The following is a 23,179-nucleotide window of genomic DNA, read 5'->3' as shown; positions in this document are numbered from 1 at the left end:
GAACTTCTAGCCTTAGCTTCATTAGTCAAGATGTATGGATATTGGAAGAATTTTAAATGAGCCTTCCATGTTGTCTTTGAATAGGTACTACATGCAAAAAATTACCCTGAAGAGATTTTCATTCTTCTTGAGTGAGCCCACTTTTGTGAATAGTAAGCACTGTCAAGCTTAATTCCTCATATCTTCCTTTTTTTGAGTATTCAGGCCAAGGTATTCTACTTAGTTTGCTTTTTTATCAGAACCTCTTGGTCGTTCACATATCTTGAAAGAGACTCATTTTCCCCTGAGCTTAACAACAGCAATTAGTTTTTTGCATGTGCCATAAATGAACTTTCCCTCCTTCGAGTGATTGTTCACATAAGGTTCTTGTGAGGTTGTTTGTTTCCTTGGATGACAGAGGCATTTCTTCCAAATGTATCTGAGCAGTGTCCCAGATACAGTTGCTTGACATTTGAAGAATTTTTAAGGTGGGGGGAGGATATAAAATATTCAGCTCATGTCCGGTAAACCCCATATATCTTTGTCTATATGTACTGAGTCCCCTTAAAACTCAGCCTGCAGGCATCTTTTGAGCAAGAGTTCTAGCAGAAAAATCAAACATGAGATATGCATTTCAGCTTGAAGTAGAACCATCTGCTTAACCCAGCTGCTTACAAAAATTCATACATGTGCACACACATACATACACACCCTTCTATAAAGCAAGGAAAAACAACTCACACCATCCTTAGTGTCAGGTGTCATTGTTAAATGTTGCAACACCAGCATCACCCCCAGCCTAGGGTCTCCCTGAGCCAATTGCACAGCATGGAGCTTCATTTATTCGTTTCTCTGGATGAAAACTTTAACCATCTTATAAAAGTTTGAAGGCTTTTACACCAGTAGTTTAGAAAACAGAAAGGCCAGAATGAACTGGAGTTCACAGAGAAGGCTTGCTGGAAAAGAACCATCTCATAAAAACCTTGGAAAATGGATAGGATTTGAGTTGTTGGTTGGTGAACATAATAGCGACGCCAGGCTAACAACTATATATTAAACACACACATACACACCACACACACACGATCTCAATGGCTTAACAAAATGTTAGTTTATTTCTTGCTCACATCAAAGTCCAGTCAAGGTTGCCTGGGAGGTAGGAGAAATCCCTGCTCCTAGCAGTGACTCAGGAACCAAGCTCCTTCCATCTAATGGCATCTTAATCCCTTAGGCCTTGGAGTCCATTGGGTGTTCTGCATCCAGCCAGCCTTGGGGAGGCAGTGCTCCATAGAGGAGCTCAACAAAGATTTTGTTAGGGGGCCATGCCTAGAACTAGCATATATCACTTCTTCCCTGAAGAGGAGGCTGGGAAATATAATCTAGCGCTATTCTCAGAAGGAAAAACAGATAGGATGAACTGAATTCATAGCATTGTCTCTGCCATACTAAACAGGGAGAGCTTTCTGAAGGAAGAATGAGGACAAGGAGGGTGGTGTGTCAGGAGCACAGTTGAGTTCAGCTTGGACATCTACTTTTCTGGTTTGATTTGACTAAATTTGATGAACTTGTCACAAATTCTGAGCATTGATCTTGGTGGGAACAAAAGCAGCTACATTCTTAGAAAGTAGTGTATCACTAGCCATCCAAGTATTTCATTTCCCAGTGATGAGAATCATAAACTAGATTTGATTATCTTTGGTTTCACAGCACTTATAAACCAAAACAAACTTTTTAATAGACTTTACTTTTTCGAGCAGTTTTAGGTTCACAGAAAAATCAAACAGACTGTTCATACACTGAAACTAATCTGTATAATATTGTAATGGCAGATACATGCTATTAGACATATGTCCAAACCCAGGCAATGTCCAACACCAAGAATGAGCCCTAATGTAAACTATGGTCATTGGGTAATAAAGATGTGTCACTGTGGGCTCATTAATTGTAACCAAGGTTACATACACTCTGGTACAAGACGTTGCTACTGGGAGAGGTATGCACGTGTGGGGGCAAGGGGTATATAGGCAGTCTGTTTCTAGACATAAGTTTTAACAGCAGTGCTATACTGGTTATTAGATTTATTCTAAGTTCATGGATCTTGTCTGCTCACAGCAGCCTCTTCACTGACAGTATATTCCTCCTGATTGTCCTCTAGCAAGCATCATAAACTGGCAACTCAGGGACTAAATCTGGTTCTAAGCTATTCACTTGGCTCAAACTGTGTCTTTCTTTTTTTTTTTTTTTTAAGACTGAGTGCATTTAGCTGGGACATGCTTTCTTTAGTTAACCTATTTCCCCTACAGCCTGTATAGTCTAACACCCTGCCTAACTTAGAAACTTATCTCACCTGCCTGTCTTCTGACTATATATGATTTTGTGACCTTTGTTTCTGGGGTTTCTGTTTTATTTAGTAGATCATAAATAATAGTCGTTATCAAAATCCCCATCACATGGAAACCGTGAGCGCTTTCATTAGATTCACCAGCTCTGTAGGAGTGAAGCCACAGAATATCTTTGAAGTATAATTCTGAAGAGGTCTGGGAGATCTACAGGAATATAAGAATTCTTAACAACTTGCGGGGAGGCTCCATGGATCACTTTGACAGTCTGGCAAAAGCAATGGACCATCTCCTCATGACAATACCCATGCACAAAACACTTTGCAGATAATTTCGTGGAGTTTCCAGACCTTCTGAAACCAATCTGTACACCACTCCTGTGATAAAATGATTGATAGCTCCATTCAGGCTACATGGATAGTGATTAAGAGAATGGACATTGAACTCAGACAAATATGAGCTTAATCTCACATTTTCTAGGTAGGCAATCTGGAGTTAGTCATTTGACCTCTAAACCTCTACTTCCTCATCTAAAAAATGACATTAATAATACCTACTCCACAAGGCTACTGTGAGGACTAAAAAAGAAAATGTATATAAAGAATCCAGCACAGTGCCTGGAATATCTTAGTATTCTCAGCAAATGAAAATGGTTATTATTTAGTGATATGAGTCATCCTTATTGAGTTTTTCATGGTGCTTACCTGTATTTCACACTAGACTCATCAGAAATTCATAGTCCTTTAGATTTCTGCTTACATGTCACTTATACTCTGATAAATCACTACTGACCTTTATTTCCCTGATCCATTCCCAAGGCTCCTCCCATGGTACCTGGACTTGCCCCACACTAGTGCTTACCTTAATGCACTGCAGTGGCCTGGTTGGTTGTCCATCTCCAGAAATGGCTTCTGTGCTTCTCAAGGGCAGTGCCATATCTGTTTTATACTCTGTGGTAGTTCCAGTGCCTCGCACAGTGCCTGACACATAATAGGTGCAAAATAAGCCCTGAATAAATTAATAAGTGAGGAAGAAAACAGCTTTCCCAGTAAACTTTTAGAAAGAGAATGGTGGTAGAGGTAGGAGAGTTCTTCATTCACTCTGCCTTGCCTTGAAGGCTAAAGCTTTGAGAAGATCAGGAGATAAAGAAAAGACAAATGGCCTTACCTGTCTTTCTTGCAATCACAATTCTTGGTCCACTAACCCACATATCTCTTTTTCCTTATGATGTCTGAGTGTCTTCTGAGTCTTGAAAGAATGGACATTCCAGTCAGTAGAATATTAGTCTCAATGCTCATCATTTTTAATTTGTATTTAAATTCTTTAGAAATTGACCTTTACTATTTAGAATATACTGTAACTTTTTTAATTAAATAAGTCATCTGATTAAATGACTCACACTTGGGGAACTCTTGTTCTCATTGTTAACCACACAGTGAACTCACCTTAGCTGGCTATTAAGCTCTGCTTCCTCCCAACCCTAGTAACACACAGATATTTGTAATCCCTCCAAGTTCTAGAAGCTCCATTTAGTGTCTCCCTAGCAAGATAACTTAACAGGCTTATTGTGCAGAAGTAACTTGGCCCTTTCTGATTCTAGTAGGTAATTAAGTGGACAGTAGTTAAATCGATTGTGGAATGGAGTTTTCTGCCTAGTAGAGAATTTCCATATAGACCACACATATGATACCAATTTTCAGAGAATCGAAATGCACATAAACGAAGCAAAATATTTTAATCTCTCTTTGATTTAAAGGGCACTTTATGATCAACTGGCTAATGTCAGTTACACAACTCAGCACTCTCAGTATTGGAGATTGAGCTGATGCCATATTGCACTTAGGACATTCCCTGAAAGTTTATTTTAACCATTTACCTCTGTCTCATAAAATTAAAGAGCAGATTGTGGCAGAAAAAAAAAGTATTTCAGTTTTCTGGTTGCTAGGGCTGTAGATGGAGAGAATTTTATGACTGTTTTCCAAAGCTTATATTCTGAAAGTTTCATTTTTAATACAGAAATAATAAAAATGTAGGTGGCCTCAACAGCTGTAATTTTTATAAATTAAATACAGAGATGCCTTCTGCCAACATTTAAAATTGGCATTCTGCACAGCCAAAAACTCTGATCTTCACTGCTATCTAATTTGGGATTTTAGCTACTATTTCCAGGCTATTAGCTTCCACATCTGGACTCCCAGTGATCCCACATCGGGATGCCCCTGCTGCTTCAGTATCGATCAGCAGCATCCTCTTCCCCAACAGGTGATAAATTTATTAGTAGCTATCATGGCTGCCCTAGCTTTAAGCAATTGTCTTCTTAAGAATCATAGTATTTATTCATTGGAGGATAATAAGACAAGGGAAGAAGTCAAATAGTTTCGCCTGTTAATTTGCAGCTGTTTCATACAGAGCTATGCTTCACAGAGAAAAGAGCCCGCAGTTCAGATATTATATAATGTCCCTTCTTTTGCATAAGACATTGTGAATAATTTTTTTTACAAGATGCACTTTATTTATGAGCAGGTTCCTCCATAGAAAGAGCTTGTTAGGGCTTAATGCTGATGAATGGAGACAGCGCCATTCACACTTCCAGGTTATGGTCTGTCAGTGCTTTCATTATATGCACTAATTTACAAGGATTTATTTATTTTCTCACAAATGTGAAAATGTGCTCCAAGCTAAACATGCTGCCTGGGCGTCTGAGCCCAGTGTTTTCCTTGGTGGAGGTGGGACCTCCAGCTGCCCACCTCCACCCTCACCCACCCTGCATCACTGACTAACCTTGTGGTAAAAACACAGATCTAGATGTTTTATGTTTGCTCTAAAAATGAATACTGGTTAAAATTTTAAACCCTGGAAGTGATTTTCTCAATGCATTTTTATTCCTTTCTCTTCCAAAGACTCTGCTTTCCATTGTGTTTTTTTGGTGGGTTTTGTTTGTTTGTTTGTTTGTCTAGGGTCGGAGGGTTTGCTGTGCCCACAGCATGCACAAGTTCCCAGGCCAGGAATCAAACCCTCCATACAGCAGTGACCTGAACCACAGCAGTGACAATACCAGATACTTACCCACTAGGCCACCAGGAAATTCCCTCCATTGTATTTTTGTTTTGTTTTGTTTTTTAGATTTAATTACTTCTTATTTTTTAAAGCTTTATTGAAGTATGGTTGATTTACAATGTTGTGATAATTTCTGCTATACAACCTTCCATTGTATTTTAAGTGCTAATGAAAATGCTGTCAAATAAGCACTTCAATGGACGTGACTATTGAAACAAATTATGCCCCCAGCATTTGGTAACAAATTTGGAAATCTGATTATGACAATATCAAAATATGAAAGTCAGTTGAATATGCAGATCTTGCTACCCCCAGATGGCTTTATATGATCTGAAATCACTCACATCCCCATCTCTGAAGAATAAAACTTAAAATATACTGGGCATGTGTCACCTCCTCCCACTCAGTTTAACAAATGGCAAGAGATCATACTGCATCATCAATGTCCCTGGGCCATAACAACACTCATTATGGGAGAAGACCCCTCCCCTCAGCCAAATAATGGCAACAATAATTCTCTTTTTCCTGCCTGTGATTTCCAATTAGATTTTCAACCTCCATAAAAATTAAAATACCCCTTAAACCTCACCAATGAAGAGTTTGTGAAACTAGGTATTTGGGGAATTTATTTGTTTGTGTGTATGTTGGTTGGTTGGTTGGTTGGTTGGGATAGGAAAATGAAAGGAAATGAAAATATGTACAGATAAAATATTCCTAGATACATAAATTAAACACTTATTACACGGTCCCTCAAAGACCTTTTTACTATATCTTTTTCAACTCCAAACATAAGTATAACCCAATTAAATTTAATTAAAGAATCCCAAAAAAGGATTATTTTGGAGTTTGGACCACGATAAAAGAAATTGCTACACAAATGTATGAAAGGAGAATATGCTACAAACTGTCCGCCAAATAAGCCCCAAAGGCCAACAGTGAGGGTTTAATAAGCCTCATCTGTGGAGTTCACTGACATGAAGAGAGAGAGAGCAATTCAGTGTTGAGAAGTTCACAGAAAATTAAAAATGGGAAAACCATATAAGTCCAAGATTATCGTCCCTGGATCAGTGCAAACTTCACCCTCTGATAGGGATGGGGAGTGTAGTAGTCAAGGAACAAATTTGTTCTCCCTGATGTCAGCATAAAGATGTATACTTATGTACTGCTAGCTTCTGTAGGGATACATTTATTTCTCTATACCTTTTGGGAATCTGCTTCAATTTTCAAGGATTTAATTCTCTAAGTTTATTACCTCTCAGAGCAACCCTTTCAGAGTATTCCTCTTAGTCTTACTTTCCATGTGGCTGTATTCTTTGTCCTTTGACCCTTACAGAACTTGCCACAGTGACATTAAGTGTGGTGTTTGGTAAAGAATTTATGATGTCATAGACTTCAAACCTATCTACTCTTAGCCCTTCTCTCTCCCAGACTTGAGTCTTGATTTCAGTCCATCGTCTTATGACAACCAAATTTTCAGTTTCACATTCAGTGGTATTGAATACAGAGGTCATAGAAGGTGATCCCAGATCATAAGCCTGCCACTAACCCGACCAAATTCTAAGCATTTGGGAAATCGATTTTGCCAAGACACAAACAAAAATAAAAAGGAAAGGTACCCCTTGGTTCATTCTCAGTACAGATATTCTGGAGAAGAAAGAAATGTTCATGTGCCATCATCCTTTGACCTGCTCCAGTTTTAAAAGTCTTTTTAAAAACCTCCTTGGGAGCTCCTGTTGTGGCTCAGTGGTAACGACCACCTAAGTAACCATGAGGATGTGGGTTTGGTCCCTGGCCTTGCTTGGTGGGTTAAGGATTTGGCATAGCCACGAGATGTAGATCGCAGATGTGACTTGGATCTGGTATTGCTGCGGCTGTGGTGCAGGGCGGCAGCTATAGCTCCAATTCAACCCCTAGCTTGGGAACTTCCATATGCCACACGTGCAGCCCCCTAAAAAGCAGAAAAAAACAAACAAACAAACAAAAAAACGAAAACAAAAAAAAACTTCCTTAAAGATCTTTATGCCTCCAAAAATAATAAAGGGACTTATTGACATAGAATTCTCCTTGTATGGACATGTTCGTTTCTTTGGAGAACTCACCAAAACATAAATGACTTTACAGCCATTCAGGGAAAGTTGAAATGAATCTGTAACTTTTATAGATGTTAAGGATTAATATTTCATGAGGAACATCAGGATTAATCAAAGTACACCATAAAATCGAGCCTTAATATTAACCTCCTGCCAACGAATTATCTCATCTAAAAGCTGTTTATTAAGTTGGGTTTATAAACTGTCTTTAGATGAGTTGACTCTTTGCCAAGAAAATTATGCTGCATGTGTGTGTGCACGCGTGTGCATGAGCACTAAAAGGACATTCTTATTATCAAAGATCTTCTTAACTTTAACATATATTCTGAGTTTCACAAGGTCTGAATAAAGGAGAGATAGGAAAAGACTAAATAGTAGACTGGTTTTAAAGTAATGCCATGTATTTATTTTCAGAGACCTAAGGGAAACAAACCATATGTCCCTTATCTGCACCTGACACTTTTTAAATGCATTATTTCATGAGATACCTATAATAACCTAGGCATAGCATAACCAGCTCATCCTATTTTGTCCAGGACTGTCCCAGTTTTAAAACTGAGCCCTGCCTCAGTCCCAGGCAAACCAGGACAGTTGGACACTTTAAGTAAGGCAGTAAAAGGTGTTCTGAGACCAATTTCCAGCGTGGGGGTGGGGGCACCACCAATACCAACACCAACACCAAGCAATTCTATACCAGTTGGGTGTCCTACAATTTCAGTCAATTCTGACTCTATCTACTCATAAAGGGCATCAGAGCCCACAAGTTAAGTGCCCAATCCTGCAAATCTCTCACCCCCACCGCTTCAGAAGTCAATCGCAAGTCCATGTAGTCAGCTGTGTTTCTGATTGAACTGCAATAGACAGGAGATTCTGATAACCCCCTTTTTGGGTTCCATTAATTTGCTAGAGTGGCTCACAGAACTCAGAGAAGCATTTTTACTCACTAGATCACTGATTTATTATAAAAGGATGTAGCTCAGGAACAGCCAGATCGAAGAGATACATAGGGCAAGATATGGAGAAAGTGCAAGAAGGTTTCCAGGCCCTCTCCTGATGCACCAGCCTTCCCAAATCTCCCTGTGCTCACCATCCTAGAACCTCTCCAAACCCTGTCCTTTTAGGGTTTTATGGAGTTTCATCATCATAATCAATTAAACCATTGGCCACTGGTGATTGCACTCAATCTCTGGCCCCTAGGTCAGGAGGTGGGAAGGAAAATTCTAGCCCTCTAATCACCAGGTTGGTTCTCCTGGCAATCAGCCTATGATTGCAGGTGCAGGCCAAAGTCACCTCATTAACATAACAAATGGAATTTCTCACCACAGGAAATTCCAAGAGTTTTAGGAGCTCAGTGCTAGAGAAGGGAACAGAGACCAAATTTATATTTCTTTATTATAAATCACCATATCACAGTCAGATAATCTTTTCCATATTTTACCAAAGAGAAGGCTGAAATCTGAAGAGATGAATGACTCAATCAAAGCCACACATCAATTGTAAGTGGTGTATTCAGTATTAGAACCCAAACCTTCTAACTGCTCTTACATATTTTCCAAGAAACCAGGCTGCAGTTAACACAGTGTGTAAAACTGCTGTGAGAATTTTATTGGCTTTTATTTTTTTCTAGAAGTTTAACCATTCCCTTTGTGACACCATCATTTTGCTCTCCAGCCCTCCCTCTTAACAGATAATACAGAAAAATCTCAGCCCAGTTTATCAGAATTATTACAAACTCTGTTAACTAAGTGCGAAGTGATGAAAATAATTCTAATGCTTTCCAAGTCAGTTATTTCTAATGCAACTGTGAACATAAGCTGTGGCCTATGCATCCTCACTCTGAAAGAAATATAACACACACTGCTGCCCTTTTCTTTCCCATTTGTCTTAAAGAGGATTTTTTTTTTTCTGTTTTGGGGGGAAGGGGGTAAGCAAGTTATCTGTGGGGTGGAAATGTAAAACTAGACAACAAAATGATTAGACCTGACTTTATCTCCAAGTGTTACATTTTATCATTTCTTCTCAATACACAGAAAAGTGAATGTGTGTCCAAACCAACCTCTCTCCCCTTACTGTCCTGTCTGTGCTGAGCAAAATTGAATCCATATGTCTTTAAAATGCCTTTCCATTTCTATGGCTTCTTTCAAAATACTGATCTTGGGGCAAATGTGGCCCTCTAGACTACTAATGCTCATTTGCCCTTCCCCAACAGGCATCACAGTTGATAGGCATGGATTCATTTACTTTGTGGATGGGACTATGATTCGGAGAATTGATGAGAATGCTGTGATCACAACTGTAATCGGCTCAAACGGTCTGACTTCCACACAGCCACTGAGCTGTGACTCAGGAATGGACATCACTCAGGTAGGCACCACTGGTTTTCAAGCGCTATCACCATTTGGCATCATGGAAATAGATAACAATTTTCTCATACAGAAATTAGGTCGAAAGGAAGCCTGGCGTATCTGTCATAACACCAGAGAGTACAAGTTTCTCTTTATGTAAGTTACCTCCTTCCTCTTCAGAAAAACTCAGTTGAGAGAAAATGGTAATGCTAGGATGGCAGTAATGCTAGGATGGCAGTAATGCTAGGTGGAGTGTTGGCATAAGAATTAAAGTCCCTCGAATTTGAATCCATGAGAGGGTAAGCCCCATCTTATTTATTGAATATTTTCTAAGATATATAATTTGATTAGTTTTAAATAATACAGTAGGTCACATTTGGAAAAATACTGACTACTAAAGTCTTTAGAAATCTTTTTTAATGAATATGTGAACATGACTTGTTATTCATGTGCATGTAAATAGCTATTTCTAGGGCTTTTGAAAAATTTTTAAGTAAAAGCAACATTCCCTCTGAGATCTACTATACATTGATTTAGGAAAGCCTTTTTGCCAGTGAGAATAAAAGGGAAAATCCAATGTAGTTCCAATCTGAGTCCAAAATTCTGATTTTACCAGAATTCTACAAAATCAGAATGAGACATGTAGAGGTTATAGAGCATACAGCAAAGCCCCAGCCACTTGCAGATGCCTTTCTTAGTCTGCAGATGCAAGAGGCTGGTATATAAAATGAGGAAAATAGACTAGATAGTCATCAAAGGGAGTTTCCAACTCTAACATTTCATGAATCTCTGACTCTGATGAAGTAGATCATTTATCTTTTCAAATGAATAGAGGTTAAGAGTTTTAGAATTAGCGTATCAGAGGGAATGGTTTTGACTGCAAGTAATAAGGCACAACTAAAAGTGGTTTAAATAACAAGGTTTCAGGAGTTCCTGTCCTAAAAAGGAGTTTGCAGCCCTAAAAAGACGAATAACAATAATAATAATAAAGTTTCATTATCTCACATAGTGAGATGCCCAGAGGTAGGCAAAGATGCCAGTAGATTTCCCTCTTGTGTCACATTGGCCAGAATTGAGTGACATGGTGATGGCTTCACCAGTCACTGACAAAGGGGAACTGGGATCTCCAAAATGGATTCAGACCCTCTGGAATTGGGTCACCCTCCCTGAGCATATTGCTACCTAATTCTAGAATCCAAATCAGGGTTCTGTTAGCAAGCATTGAAGGATTACAGCTGGGGAGGCAACCAGCCATGTTCTCCACAGTTAAGATATTCTCGTTGCTTCAGGCTTCATAACACCTGAAACCCAGTTAAACTCAGGATACCAAGGAAAGTCAAGTGAACACCTCACCCAGAAACCTTGCTTTAGTCTTGAGCTCGAACATCCCCTCCCATCTTCAACCCTCATGCACACACATCTCTAGACAGGTGCCTATTTGTGGGTTTCTTCTCTATGTGCCCCTGCCTCACTCCAGAAATTAAGAAAATTAGTCAAAGAGAGTTAACTACAAAAATGAAATAAGTATTGAAAGGCCTTGTAACACTGACAAAATGAATGACCATCCTTAAGAAAGATTTGGATGGATCAGGCTATCAAGTCCTAGAGCAGCCTAACTTTCCATGATGCAAAATCCTGCAGGAGGCAAGGAAAAGGCACATTATTTATGGCAGTAAGGAAGGGTGTAAGTGTGTTAATATGGAGGAGGGGGATGAAAGAGAGAAGATGCATGTATATGATTCACTTGTGGGATATTTTTAACTTAAAATAGGACACTTAGTATTCAATCCATCAACTTGAAACAATTTATCTGTTTCTGTGGGAAAAGTTATGCTGAAAAGAGAATTCTTTATCTAAATAGAGCAAACATATGATCCTCATCATCTGAGAAGAATTCTTTTTCACACAGCACTTAGCAAGCCATAATTTCCACCATAAAAACTACTTCATCCCTTTCAGGTTGGGGTGGAAAGTGCAGGGCACTGAACAAGAGTCCCAGCAACCAGGAGACAAGAGTTGTAGCAGTTTCTCTGTGACATTTCATCCCAAGCCTCAGTGTTACCAACAGCACACCTCCTTCCCTTTTCCTCACACAACGACAGACTAAGGAGAAGAATCCTTGTATGGGGGTGGGGGAGATGGACAACTGAGTGGCATAGGGCAGGGTGGGTATTAGAAACCAGCGGAATGGCCTGGGAGAGAAAGCAAGCTTCGTGTCCAGATTATTTGGCTGCTGTCTCCACTGCTGTCCATCACTTCCGGTTGTGTGCTTCATGCACCCTAAAGAGTAATTAGGATTTTTCTTCTTAGTCTGACACAGGACAATGAGTCCAGACTTGATCTCTACTTCAGTGTCCAGAATATGACCTTCCACTTTTATTAGGGGCCAGCTTCTCATGGCTCCAGTCCTTCAGTCTGGAATTTCCTCTGCTGGTCCACATCCCTTTCTCCACCCTTCTTACGCCTCACCTCTTCCACAGGACCCTTCCCTAATGGTTCTACTCCTCACTGTGGTCTTATTCCCTTCCTGAAATTTAATATCACCATGTTTACTATGTAATCTTCTCTCTGTTGCCAAACTCTGTATCCAACTAGTTTCCCATGGTAGACTGTATGTCCTTTGGACATGCATGGTAAGTGCACAGAAGACACAGTTAACATATAAACCCATACCCAAAAGACATTATGGTGCAAAGAATAGGAAGGAGTAGTGAGAGATGCTGCTGGAAGGATAAGTGGGGGTGATATGGTGAAGGACCTTATAAGCATGACTGAGTTCAGTTTTATCCAGGGGACAGTGGGGAACCAGTGATAGTGTGAAGCAAGGAAATGCATTTTTTAAAATAGTATTAAACATGGAAATTCATTTTTAAAAGATCGTTCTAGCTGTAGTACAGAGAATTGAGTGGAGGGAAACAGTGTAGGAGGCAGGGAGGCCACTTGAGAAGCAGTCGGAGAAATATAGGTGAGACAAGGACAGAACTTGTCAGTATATGAATGGTTAGCACTTTTCCAAGAAACTGCAGTACTAATTAAATTGCTTTCCAATGGGTTTTTTTTTTTTTTTGGATGTTCAGATGATATTTCTTTGGGATACAACTCTGTGATGACCTTGACCATGAAGCTCCTCAGCTTCTTGAGAATACATAGGCACACAATGATAATGGCCAAAGCTAAAGTATCAGCAGTGTGGATTGAGAAGACTAGACAGATTAGTGAAATACTGGAGCTATAATTGAAGAATTTGCCAACTGACAATTCTGGAATTAAGCAAGTATATGTATGGTAGTAACATTCACTGAGATAAGGAATACAAGGAGAGGAGAAGCAGGTTTGAGTGAGAGGTTTGAAGATGAGTTCAGTTTGGGGCATATTCAGTTTGAAGTGCCAATGTGTATTCAGGTTAAATACATCTGGCAGGCAATTGGATATAGGTCTAAAAATCAAGGCCTAAAATGGAGATCAGATTGGAGATTATCAGTTTAATCTTTTGGTAACGGCAAATAGGAGAATGGATGAGATCTTCCCGGGGGGTGGGGGGGTAAGCATAAAAAAAGAGAGAGAGAAGGCTTAAGACCAAATTCCCAAAGATATCAATATTCAAGAAAAGGCCAAGGAATAGGAACCCACAAAAAGGAGACTGAGATGAAGAGATCTGACATGTAGGAGGAAAACCAGGAATGTGTGTGGTCAAAAAACCCAAGGGAAGCAAGCTTTTCAAAAGGAAGGGAATGGTTAATACTAAATGCTGCTTATAGGTCACATAAAATAAGTGTTTTTTTTTTTTTTTTTAAGAAGCCATTTGGTTTGACAGCATTCGTGACTCTGATAAGGGTGCCTTTGGTAGAGTGCTAATTAATTGGAGTTGGATTGCAGTGGTAGAGTGGGAGGTGAGGAAATGAAGAAAGTGAAAATAGATCAGTCTTTTGAGATGTTTGGCTGGGAAGGGGAGGATTTGGCATTGAAGCAAGTCAGCTCCCAGGTGTGACATAGGTGCACAGGAGCTGGCAGACACTGAAGGAAATCATATGGGTATGTGGTTAGAGTGGCTACCACGAGGAAGCCAGGGTGTGGCACAGCCTTCCAGATGCCCAGCCTCTGTGGCCAGAGTTTCCTCTTGTCTGTTTAGACAACTGTAGCAGATTGAGGACCTACGTTTCCCATTACTTAAGAAAGTGGGCTGTCTTGAGCTGGAGGGCAGAAAGCTGAGTAGGGAGCTTCATAACACCTTCTAAGAGCAAAGCCCCAGTTGTTTATAGTAGTACTTACAGTGATCCAGCTGAGCTTACACAGTGCTCAGTTTCATATTTCAGTAAATCAAAATATATTGATGGGTGAAGGTGGAGACAGATGTCTAAATGAGAGCACACAGATTCTGCTGACAGGCACAGACAGGAGAGGAAATAGAGGTCTGTGCTGCAGCATGAAGATTTGAATCAAACCTTATGAAGAGCTTACTGATTCTAAGACTATGTGGCAGCATCATACATTATCGAAAGATCTTACAAAGTCCCCACACTTTGAAACTTTTAAGCAAATGTTGGATAGCAGTAATCTATGAATGCTTAAAATACAGGCCTCTCTGGAGTCAGGAAGATGGATCAACTATTTTCTCAAGATCCTTTACAACATCATGAAGGTTTCTCAACAGAAATATAACCCAATTGCTAAAGTTCCTTGTTACTTAGCCTACATTTCAAAACCAAAAGGTCCCCGACAAGGGATGGCCCATTCCTGCTAGCATAGTACCTTTGGAAACTGGGAGATGATGCTTTGCCTTTGTTTTTCTGAGGCAAATCTGAGCCCCTTAGAAGAATCAGTCCTCAAAAGTCTACCCTAATCCTCAGAAGATTATGAATGTCCTCCCTATAGTAATTGTAATAATAACTGCTGCCACTTGTTGAGAGCTTACTGTGTGCCAGAAACCATGCTAAGCATCTTATTCACACTGTCCATTTTATCTTCACAACCCAACCCCCCTTGAAAGGTAGATGTAATTATCACCATCTACATGGAAGAAAACTGGTAATCAGAAGGATTAAGCATGTGCTGTGACCATAGAGTTATTAAGTGATACAGCCAAGATTTGAGCAAAAACTTTCTGACCTGAGGTGTGCATTTTTCCCACTTCTACATTTTCAATGACAATTGGAGATGACCAAATATCCTTGTATTTAGGGGGTGACAAATGTCATTTGGTTCAGGAATATGCTGTTTGTTCACAGAATGTGTGTTTATTGGCACTTAAGAAATAGTTTAATAAAATCTAATCATCTCAAGAAATGAAATTTGCTTTGACAATAAAATCAGCCATTTGTTCAAAATCAATATCTTTTTTTGATTTACTGAAATGTGAAACTCAACTCTTGGTATTAACTCTGAAGCATAACTGCCCTTTGTGAGCACTGCTATAAACAACCAAGCCTTTTAGTTCAGGAGGTGAGTTGATTATGAAGAGATCGGGCTCTTTATTTCTGTTGCTGCTTTTGAATCATCCTGCTCCGGTAACTCACTTCCATCTCGTGCCTGACTAGAATGGAATTGGAAGTTAGACCAAGGCTCTTAGTGCAATAGAAAATTTGAGAGTTGATCTACTCCTTGGAGCAGCCTAATGCTCTCCCAGAAATCAGCCCAATAGTAGATACACAAGCAACATGGACCTCTTATATGCAGGGAATCCTGTTGACCCACTGGCCATAATGTACACACTTTGAGGTGTTTGTCTGAGTATCCAGGATATAACCAGTCTTCCATATATGCTTGTTGGATCATCTTTTTATGACCCAGTGGTTCCCCAAAGCACTCCTTTGTCAGACAGGCCTAACAAGTGGAAGGAGGTAACATTCTTGGTTAGGAAAGAACAACAATATCTGGTTCTTTGGAGGAGCCAGCCCTGACCCCATGCATTCAATCTACTGAGCTACTCTACTGGGAATTCTCCTCTCCCCAGTCAGTCCCTTGAGAATACTCTCACCATGTAGTAGTAGTCCAACCTCAACCTCTCCTCTAACACCTCTTGGGATAGGGAACTCACTACTTTTTCCCCAGTAGCATACTTCATCTTTGAACAATTCTGACAGATGGAAAGCTCTTTTGGGATCCCTTTAACTTTAACTGTTTAATCATACTTTAACATTCACCATCTAGTCTTACTGAAACTCTTTAGGCCTTGTGGTATGAATTTAATCTGTATTCTATGAAATAAATATATTTATGAGCCAAGTACTATACTGAGTACTTTCATATATATTATCTTATTTAATCCTCATGACAGTCCTTCAAGGGAAGTAATATATTCCCCAATTTTTTTTTTCTTTTTGCCCATGCCTGCAGCATGCAGAAGTTCCCAGGCCAGGGATCAAACCCACGCCATAGCAGTGGCAATGTCAAACCCTTAACCACTAGGCCTCCAGGGAACTCCTCCCCTATTTTTAATAAACATGAAAAACAAGGTTCAGAAGAGTTGAGAAACTTGTTCAAGGTCACACAACCATTAAGTGGCAGAGTTGAAATTTGAACCTGGTTGACAGGAGGCCAGAATTCACATTCTTTTCACTAAACTACTATATCAAACTGCCTTCTCTACATGGGACCCTTCTCAATACATGTGAACAGCTCTATCAAGCCTCCTAAGTCACATCCCCAATTACCTGTACCTCACCTGCCACGGTTTTGAGTTCCTTTGCCATTCTTCTCACTATTCTCTGAACATATTCTTGTTTATCTATATCTCTTTGAAAGTGAAGCTTCCAGACATGAATAAAATAATCCAGATGTGCTCTGATTCATTCATAGGTAAAATGGGGACTATCACAACCCTCTTTCTATATTCTCTGTTTCTGTTCATTTTGCCTGGTGGTTTTCAAAAGGGCTTTTGCCAAAGAAATGTTTACTTCAGACAAAAGTCCTCATTTGTAAAACTGACACATACAGCAGATTCAAATGAGAAGCAGTATACCAGAAGCTCCCCTATTCAGGCTCACTCCCACCCAGTGGTAGTTTGCGTGGAGACCTCCAAGGCACTTTTGCAAAATGCTAGAGAAATAAAGAGCACAGATTAAGAAACTGCAGCTAAAGCTGAGTTGGATTTTTTGACACTTTTGACATGTGATGTGATTACAGAGGACTAAAATTTCATGTCTCTCATATCCATCTCCTCGTCTTGTACTTACAGAATTGGTTATTTGCTTATTTTGACTGTGACCCTCAGTAAGAATTATGTTTTACACCATTATTCAGGATATATAATCGAGATAAAATTTTCATGAAACTACTTACCCCAACTACACACGCACCATAATGCAGGATCTTACAATAGTCTATATTCAATCCCATTTCATTGGATTCAGTCCATATCTTTGTATTCTGCTATTATCCAATATCTTTACTACCCTTCCCAGCCCTATGGATTTAATGAATGATTTCTGTGTCTTTATCCATGAAGAAATTGATGGATAGATAGGCCAAGATGAAATTGTGGTACCCCAAAACTAGTTGTCTATTAGATTGTAAACCCATGTCTTTGAACGATCACCGATGGATGATGATTCATAGTGAATCAAGAAATCAATGTGATGGCCTATGGCAAGTTTAAAAAAAAAATGAAGTAGAATAACAACGATAACAATAAAAAACTCAGAGCACATCATGTGTGGTAAGAGTAAGTATTGTTCCATGATATTTTCATTTCAATTGTATATCCTGAGTAATGGTATAAAATATAATTCTTACTAAGGGTCAAAGTCAAAACAAGCTCAAAAGCCATTATCCTCACCTATATTTCTCCCAGCTTATCCACAAAGGTATCATATGAGAAAACTTACCAAGTTGGTAAATCTGTTTAAAGGAAATTAGACTCCCTTGACATAATTTCTTCCCAGTCATAGTATCCATAAACACCACTTCCTCATCTAAGAACTAAGAAACAACTGTTTAATAACACATTCCAAGATCTTTCCCAAATCAATGATAAGTTCCTTCCCTGCAGTTTGTGGGGCACATCTTCGGATTCTTCTTGAAGCCAGAACTATGTCTAACCACCTCTAATCTTCCAGCACATCTTCAGCTGCCCAGTATTTCTCAGTAATCGTAAGAATCAGTTCTAAAAATTCATTTGCATGTTCTCTCTAAGTAATTTTTTATGGCCAGGAAACTTGAGCTCTCTTTGAAGAACTTTGGTGTTATTTTACAATCCACAGTCCTTTCACTCATCTTGGACATTAGTAACTTTGAATCAATGTTCTTTGTGGTCACTCTCTTTAGCAAAGAAAACCAAACTTTCCTCTCTCTCATGCATTGGCATTATACCACCTGGCCTAAGCAGCAGACCTTTGCCTTCCCTGATAGTCTTTAGCTCTCCACATACCCCAAAAAGCTATACCTTTCCTTGTTATTTGTTTCTTAAAATTCTCAGATAAACTAACCACAACTAGATAGAAGGGGAAATAGAAAGCCTTCTCTTTGAAATCTACATGTCAATTCAACTTTATACAAGTGGATTCAGCATTTTCTGTTGTTTTGAAAAAAACTGCACATAATAACATTCAGGCATGAAAAGTTACAGCAATCTGGGGAGAACAAAGAAAAGAAGCAGTAGTTTCAGTACAGAAAAAGCACCTTCTTTTCCCCTTTTTAAACTCTTGCCTAATGTCTCTCATTGTCTCTTCCTCTCTCCCCTGCCAACCCTTTCATGTCTACAGAATGTCCTCCATCACCCTGAGTGATATGGATGATATTGAAACTTAAGTTCTTCAGGGGTTGCTTGCCTTTCTTTGTGCACTTTCATCACTCTCCCATGTGCACACTGAAAGAGAACAGAATTAGATCTTTCGAATGAAGGCCATTATAAGTGAAATTCCCTGCAGGGACAGACTTCTGAATTTTGTGAAGCCCTGTAGGGAATCAAGAAAATCTGAATTATAATAAGTTTGCTTGAATAAAGGGATCTCCCAGGAGGGGAAAAAAAGAAAGTTTACTTTAAAAGTTCTTGCCACCAGAGATGAAAATCTCACCACCTCCACCCCCACCCAATGCTTTAGTGACTATGGAACCTATCTCACTGTCAAAGCAAAGGTCTGTGGCCACAGTCCAAATAATTCAGACCGAGAGATATGTGGTAGAAGGATGGAGTGACTTTCAGGTAAATGGCAAGACAAGGACGATGTAGGCACATTACCTAAAATATCTGTAAAGCCTTCTATCAGGAGTCAGCAATACCAGTAGGCAACAGGGACAGCTAGGTGGAAGTAAAAGAGGTGACAAAAAGGATAAGAGAGGTTTAAGGAGCGGAGAATGGCTCAAAGAGCAGATTAATGAGACCCAGGGAGTAGTAAAATGAAACCAAAAATTTGATTTGCTAGCCCTTGTGCCAGCCATTAACTTCATCCTCTCTGGTCATGGTTAGTTAAACCAACTGAATCAACCACTTCCATAGTGACCACCAACTAATGAATTGGATGGCATTAAAACTCACAGCAGGATAAAGAAAATCCTCCTCCAAAAGAATATTATAAAGCCTTTAAAAAGAAAGAAACCTTGTCACATCCTACAAAAAGGGTAAACCTTGACATTATGCAAAGTGAAATAAGGCAGTCACAAAAAGACAAATACTGTATGAGTCCACTCATATGAAGTATCTAAAGTAGTCAAAATTATAGAACAGAAGTAGCAAGGTGGCTACCAAGGGGCATGGGGAGAGGGAGTTAATGTTTAATGGGTATAGAGTGTGGTTGCAAGATGAGAAAGCTCTAGAGATCTGCTGCACAACAATATGAATATACTGAACCCAACTGTACACTTTAAAATGGTTAAGATGGAGTTCCCGTCGTGGTGCAGTGGTTAACGAATCCGACTAGGAACCATGAGGTTGCGGGTTCGGTCCCTGCCCTTGCTCAGTGGGTTAACGATCTGGCGTTGCCGTGAGCTGTGGTGTAGTTTGCAGACGCGGCTCGGATCCTGCGTTGCTGAGGCTCTGGCGTGGGCCGGAGGCTACAGCTCCGATTCGACCCCTAGCCTGGGAACCTCCATATGCCGCAGGAGCGGCCCAAGAAATAGCAAAAAAGACCAAAAAAAAAATAATAATAAAAAAAAATAATAAAATGGTTAAGATGGGGAGTTCCCTGGTGGCTCAGTGGATTAAAGGTCCAGTGTTGTCACCGCTATGACTCAGGTCACTGCTGTGGCGTGGGTTTAATCCCTGGCCCAGGAACTTCTGCATGCCACAGACGCAGCCAAAAAAAAAAATTAAAAATTTTTAAAAGGCTAGAATGGCAAACTTCATATGTGGCTTTTTTTGTTAACAATAATAATCTCATACTGACCTATGAGATTTTGCCCACTTTCTTTCCCTGTTCTCACGCCTGGACATCAGTAGTGCAGCAGTCTTAACTGCTCAGCAATTGGTTGTTGCTTTTAGGACAGCAAGTTCCCAGGCTAGGGGTCTAATCGGAGCTACAGCTGCCGGCCTACACCACAGCCACAGCAATGCCAGATCCAAGCCGCATCTGTGACCTACACCACAGCTCACAGCAATGCTGGATCCTTAACCCACTGAGTGAGGCCAGGGATTGAACCCACAGCCTCATGGATACTTAGGTAACTTCCTGCTCTACTCTTTTGAGTCACATGCACTCCATCAACCCACATCAGTCACAACAACTCCCTCCCTCTGATCCAAAGACTCAATCCACAAATGTAGAAATGGGAGTAGGTGAAGTGCTACTCACTACAAGTACAGAGGGCGATCAGTCTGCACCAACCATAGCAGAAAGGCGCTGCTAACTTAGCCACGATCTTCTCAAAGGGCTCACTATATCCATGACCTTAAGTGTAAAAATATTTAAATTAGAAAATGATGACTATTTAATAAAAATGAGCAAATTTCCTGTCAGACACTTTTATAAGCTTGGAACAATTATTCATTTCTTCAGGAGTACTAGGGCATATTTTACCAGAGTTCTCTGGACAGTTTCCTAATTACCCATTTCTCTTTGACTAAGGTAGCATGTCTTGTAAAAAGAACATAGACAGTCCTGGGTATGAGTCCAGATCCTGCCATTTATTAGCAGTGTGTAGCATCAGGCAGATTACTCATGGTCTCTGTGTCCGAGCTTCCTCAACAGTAGAAAGTGGAATTAAAAACCTGTACTGTCTCCTAAGGCTATTATGATAGTTAGACAAGAAAACAAATATGAAAGAACTTTTTTTTTTTGAAAGGCACTTGTTAGTGTTGATCAGAAGTGAAGAGAGAGGTCAGATGGTATTACACGTAACCTTGGCTTTTATGTGTTCCTTTGTCCCACCAGTTAGGTGAGTGGCATGTGGAAAAAAGGTTTCACAAACCTCATCTATATAGCCATCAAATTATGCTGTCACAGAGCATGAGGTGGCACTTAATGTTGTTCAGACTCTGGTTTGACAGCCGCACCAGTAACCATAAAAAAAGGTGACTTTAGGAGTCCCTAGTGGCTCTTCACATTACTTACCTGCAAATGAGTGATCCATTAGTGTTTATGGCTGAAAATTACATAATAATGCTGAATAAACAATGCTTTTAGTTGCCATTTCTATATTTGAGGAAAAGAACATCTATTTTTGAATCATTTATTCTGTTCTCCTCTGAAATATGGCAATATATTAAAAAAATTAAATCATTTTTATCTAGTTCTTGACCCAAAAGAGGTTTTCTGTAATTTCAGATTCAGCACTACACTTGGAAAACAGACCCTAGAATTTTAGAGCCAATTAATTATTCCTCCTTATGAAGCTAATTCAATATATGACCCAATTGTTGATTGTGTCCTCGCTTTTTTTTAATGTGAAAGCACTTAGAAACGTATAAACTGCTTTACAAATATAAGGGATGATGTAAGATGTTAATTGGCACCTTCAGGAAATTTTTTCTGTTGATTCATCATATACTTGCTAAAATGGGAGGACACAAGAACAAAATCAGTCTGCAAGGTGGTTACTCTGATTTTGTAATATATGTGGTTGTCAGTCTCTAATTTAAATGCATTCCTGGATAATGTTATTTATTGCTCATTCAGTCCAAACCTACTCTCCTTGCTCTGTCAAATGCAGGAAAACACCTTCTGGAATTGCAAAGGAGAGACAAATTTTTCTAATCCTTTATTAGAGGGTACAAGAAACAAAATCAGGCCTCTAGGGTAGACTTCCCATCATAGTAATATTCATATAAAAGGTCTATAAAGTAGAATGATCAGGAAGAGAGACCACCTGGGTTTGAATCCTAACTCTACTTTCTAGATGTATGACCCTGGGGAAAAAAAGCCTTATCTGTAAATGAGGATGATAATGTTACTTTTCTCTATAAGGAAGTTGTGAGGATTAAATGAGATAATATATAAAAAAATCACCTAGCAAAATACCTGGCTCATAAATGCTCAATAAATTAGGAGGAGGAGCAGCAGCAGCGGCACTAGTAGTAGTATTTGATCTTCTGTTCACAGAACAGAAAATAATTGAGCTGATAATTTACAGAACCAAGATAAAAAAAAAAGGACTAAGAAGTTTAGAACCACTGTAGAAATTGTGTAATCTTCCCTTCTGTCCTTTGTACACACATGTACCTTTTGCAGAGAGGCATGCATGTACCTGTAGATGAGTTTGATGGGCTGTATCTGGTCTTAATCTGCTGTGACCTTCCCAGAATGTTTCATCTGCCCAATGCTGATGTGAAGCTCTATCTAGATCACTGAGACCATGTTCAGTCTAGTCATTCTGGTGCCCCAAATCCTTCATTTTCTTTCTACTTTCAAGAAGTGTCATGCTGACTGTGGAGCTAAGGTTAGAATGTTGTGTGAGTTTCATACATCTGTAAATTTGAGATGTATAGATTTTAGATCATCTTTGTCTCTTTGAATCAAGAGGTAAAAGGAAGCAGCTCATTCAGTGAGTGGCCTGCAACCATCCTAGGTGGGTCAATTTCACACAAAAAAATTAAATGTGAGAGTAGATAAGTAAGAAGACAGAGTTTATCTAGGTTAATACAAAGACTATGGCTCTCCCAAGACAAAAAAAGAGGATCCTAGCGAAAGTGGAAAATCAGAAGGGAAGAAGTTATGAGGCTGATATATTCATGATAAGAAAGAGAGCACTGTCCTAGGATTTTTGAAGAAAAATTAGTCTATGAGTTGCTCTGTCTTTTTCTTTCTTTGTCAAGATACTTGGGTTCCAAGCATGTCATTCAGTTGAAAAAATTCTAATGTATTAAAAACCCAAATTTTTCAAAATTATAAACAGAGAGAAGCATTGCAATGAAATTATCCACAGAGTTCCTTTAAATATCAATAATTTCCCTTATTCAAATTCATTCAAACTCTTTTTTTTTTTCAAACTGCACTTTTCA

At 39.4% G+C, this 23,179-nt stretch overlaps 1 protein-coding gene across 11 annotated transcripts in view; it reads left to right on the top strand.

The window, feature by feature from the left end:
• Positions 1-23,179, top strand: part of TENM1 (teneurin transmembrane protein 1) — a 908,801-nt gene that overhangs the window by 829,683 nt on the left and 55,939 nt on the right. For all 11 annotated transcript variants that reach the window (XM_021080671.2, XM_085007213.1, XM_003135358.6 and 8 more), the window contains one exon: positions 9,675-9,829. In XM_021080671.2, the coding sequence (XP_020936330.1) occupies positions 9,675-9,829 (155 nt within the window). The remainder of the gene's footprint in view (positions 1-9,674; positions 9,830-23,179) is intronic.

This window comes from Sus scrofa, chromosome X (genome assembly GCF_054392235.1).
Source record: "Sus scrofa isolate SSC_HxYL_T2T_F1_AM1 chromosome X, Sscrofa_HxYL_maternal_Yorkshire_Landrace_v2.0, whole genome shotgun sequence".
Taxonomy (NCBI): Eukaryota; Metazoa; Chordata; class Mammalia; order Artiodactyla; family Suidae; genus Sus; species Sus scrofa.
This window is presented reverse-complemented; position numbering and strand designations above follow the sequence as displayed.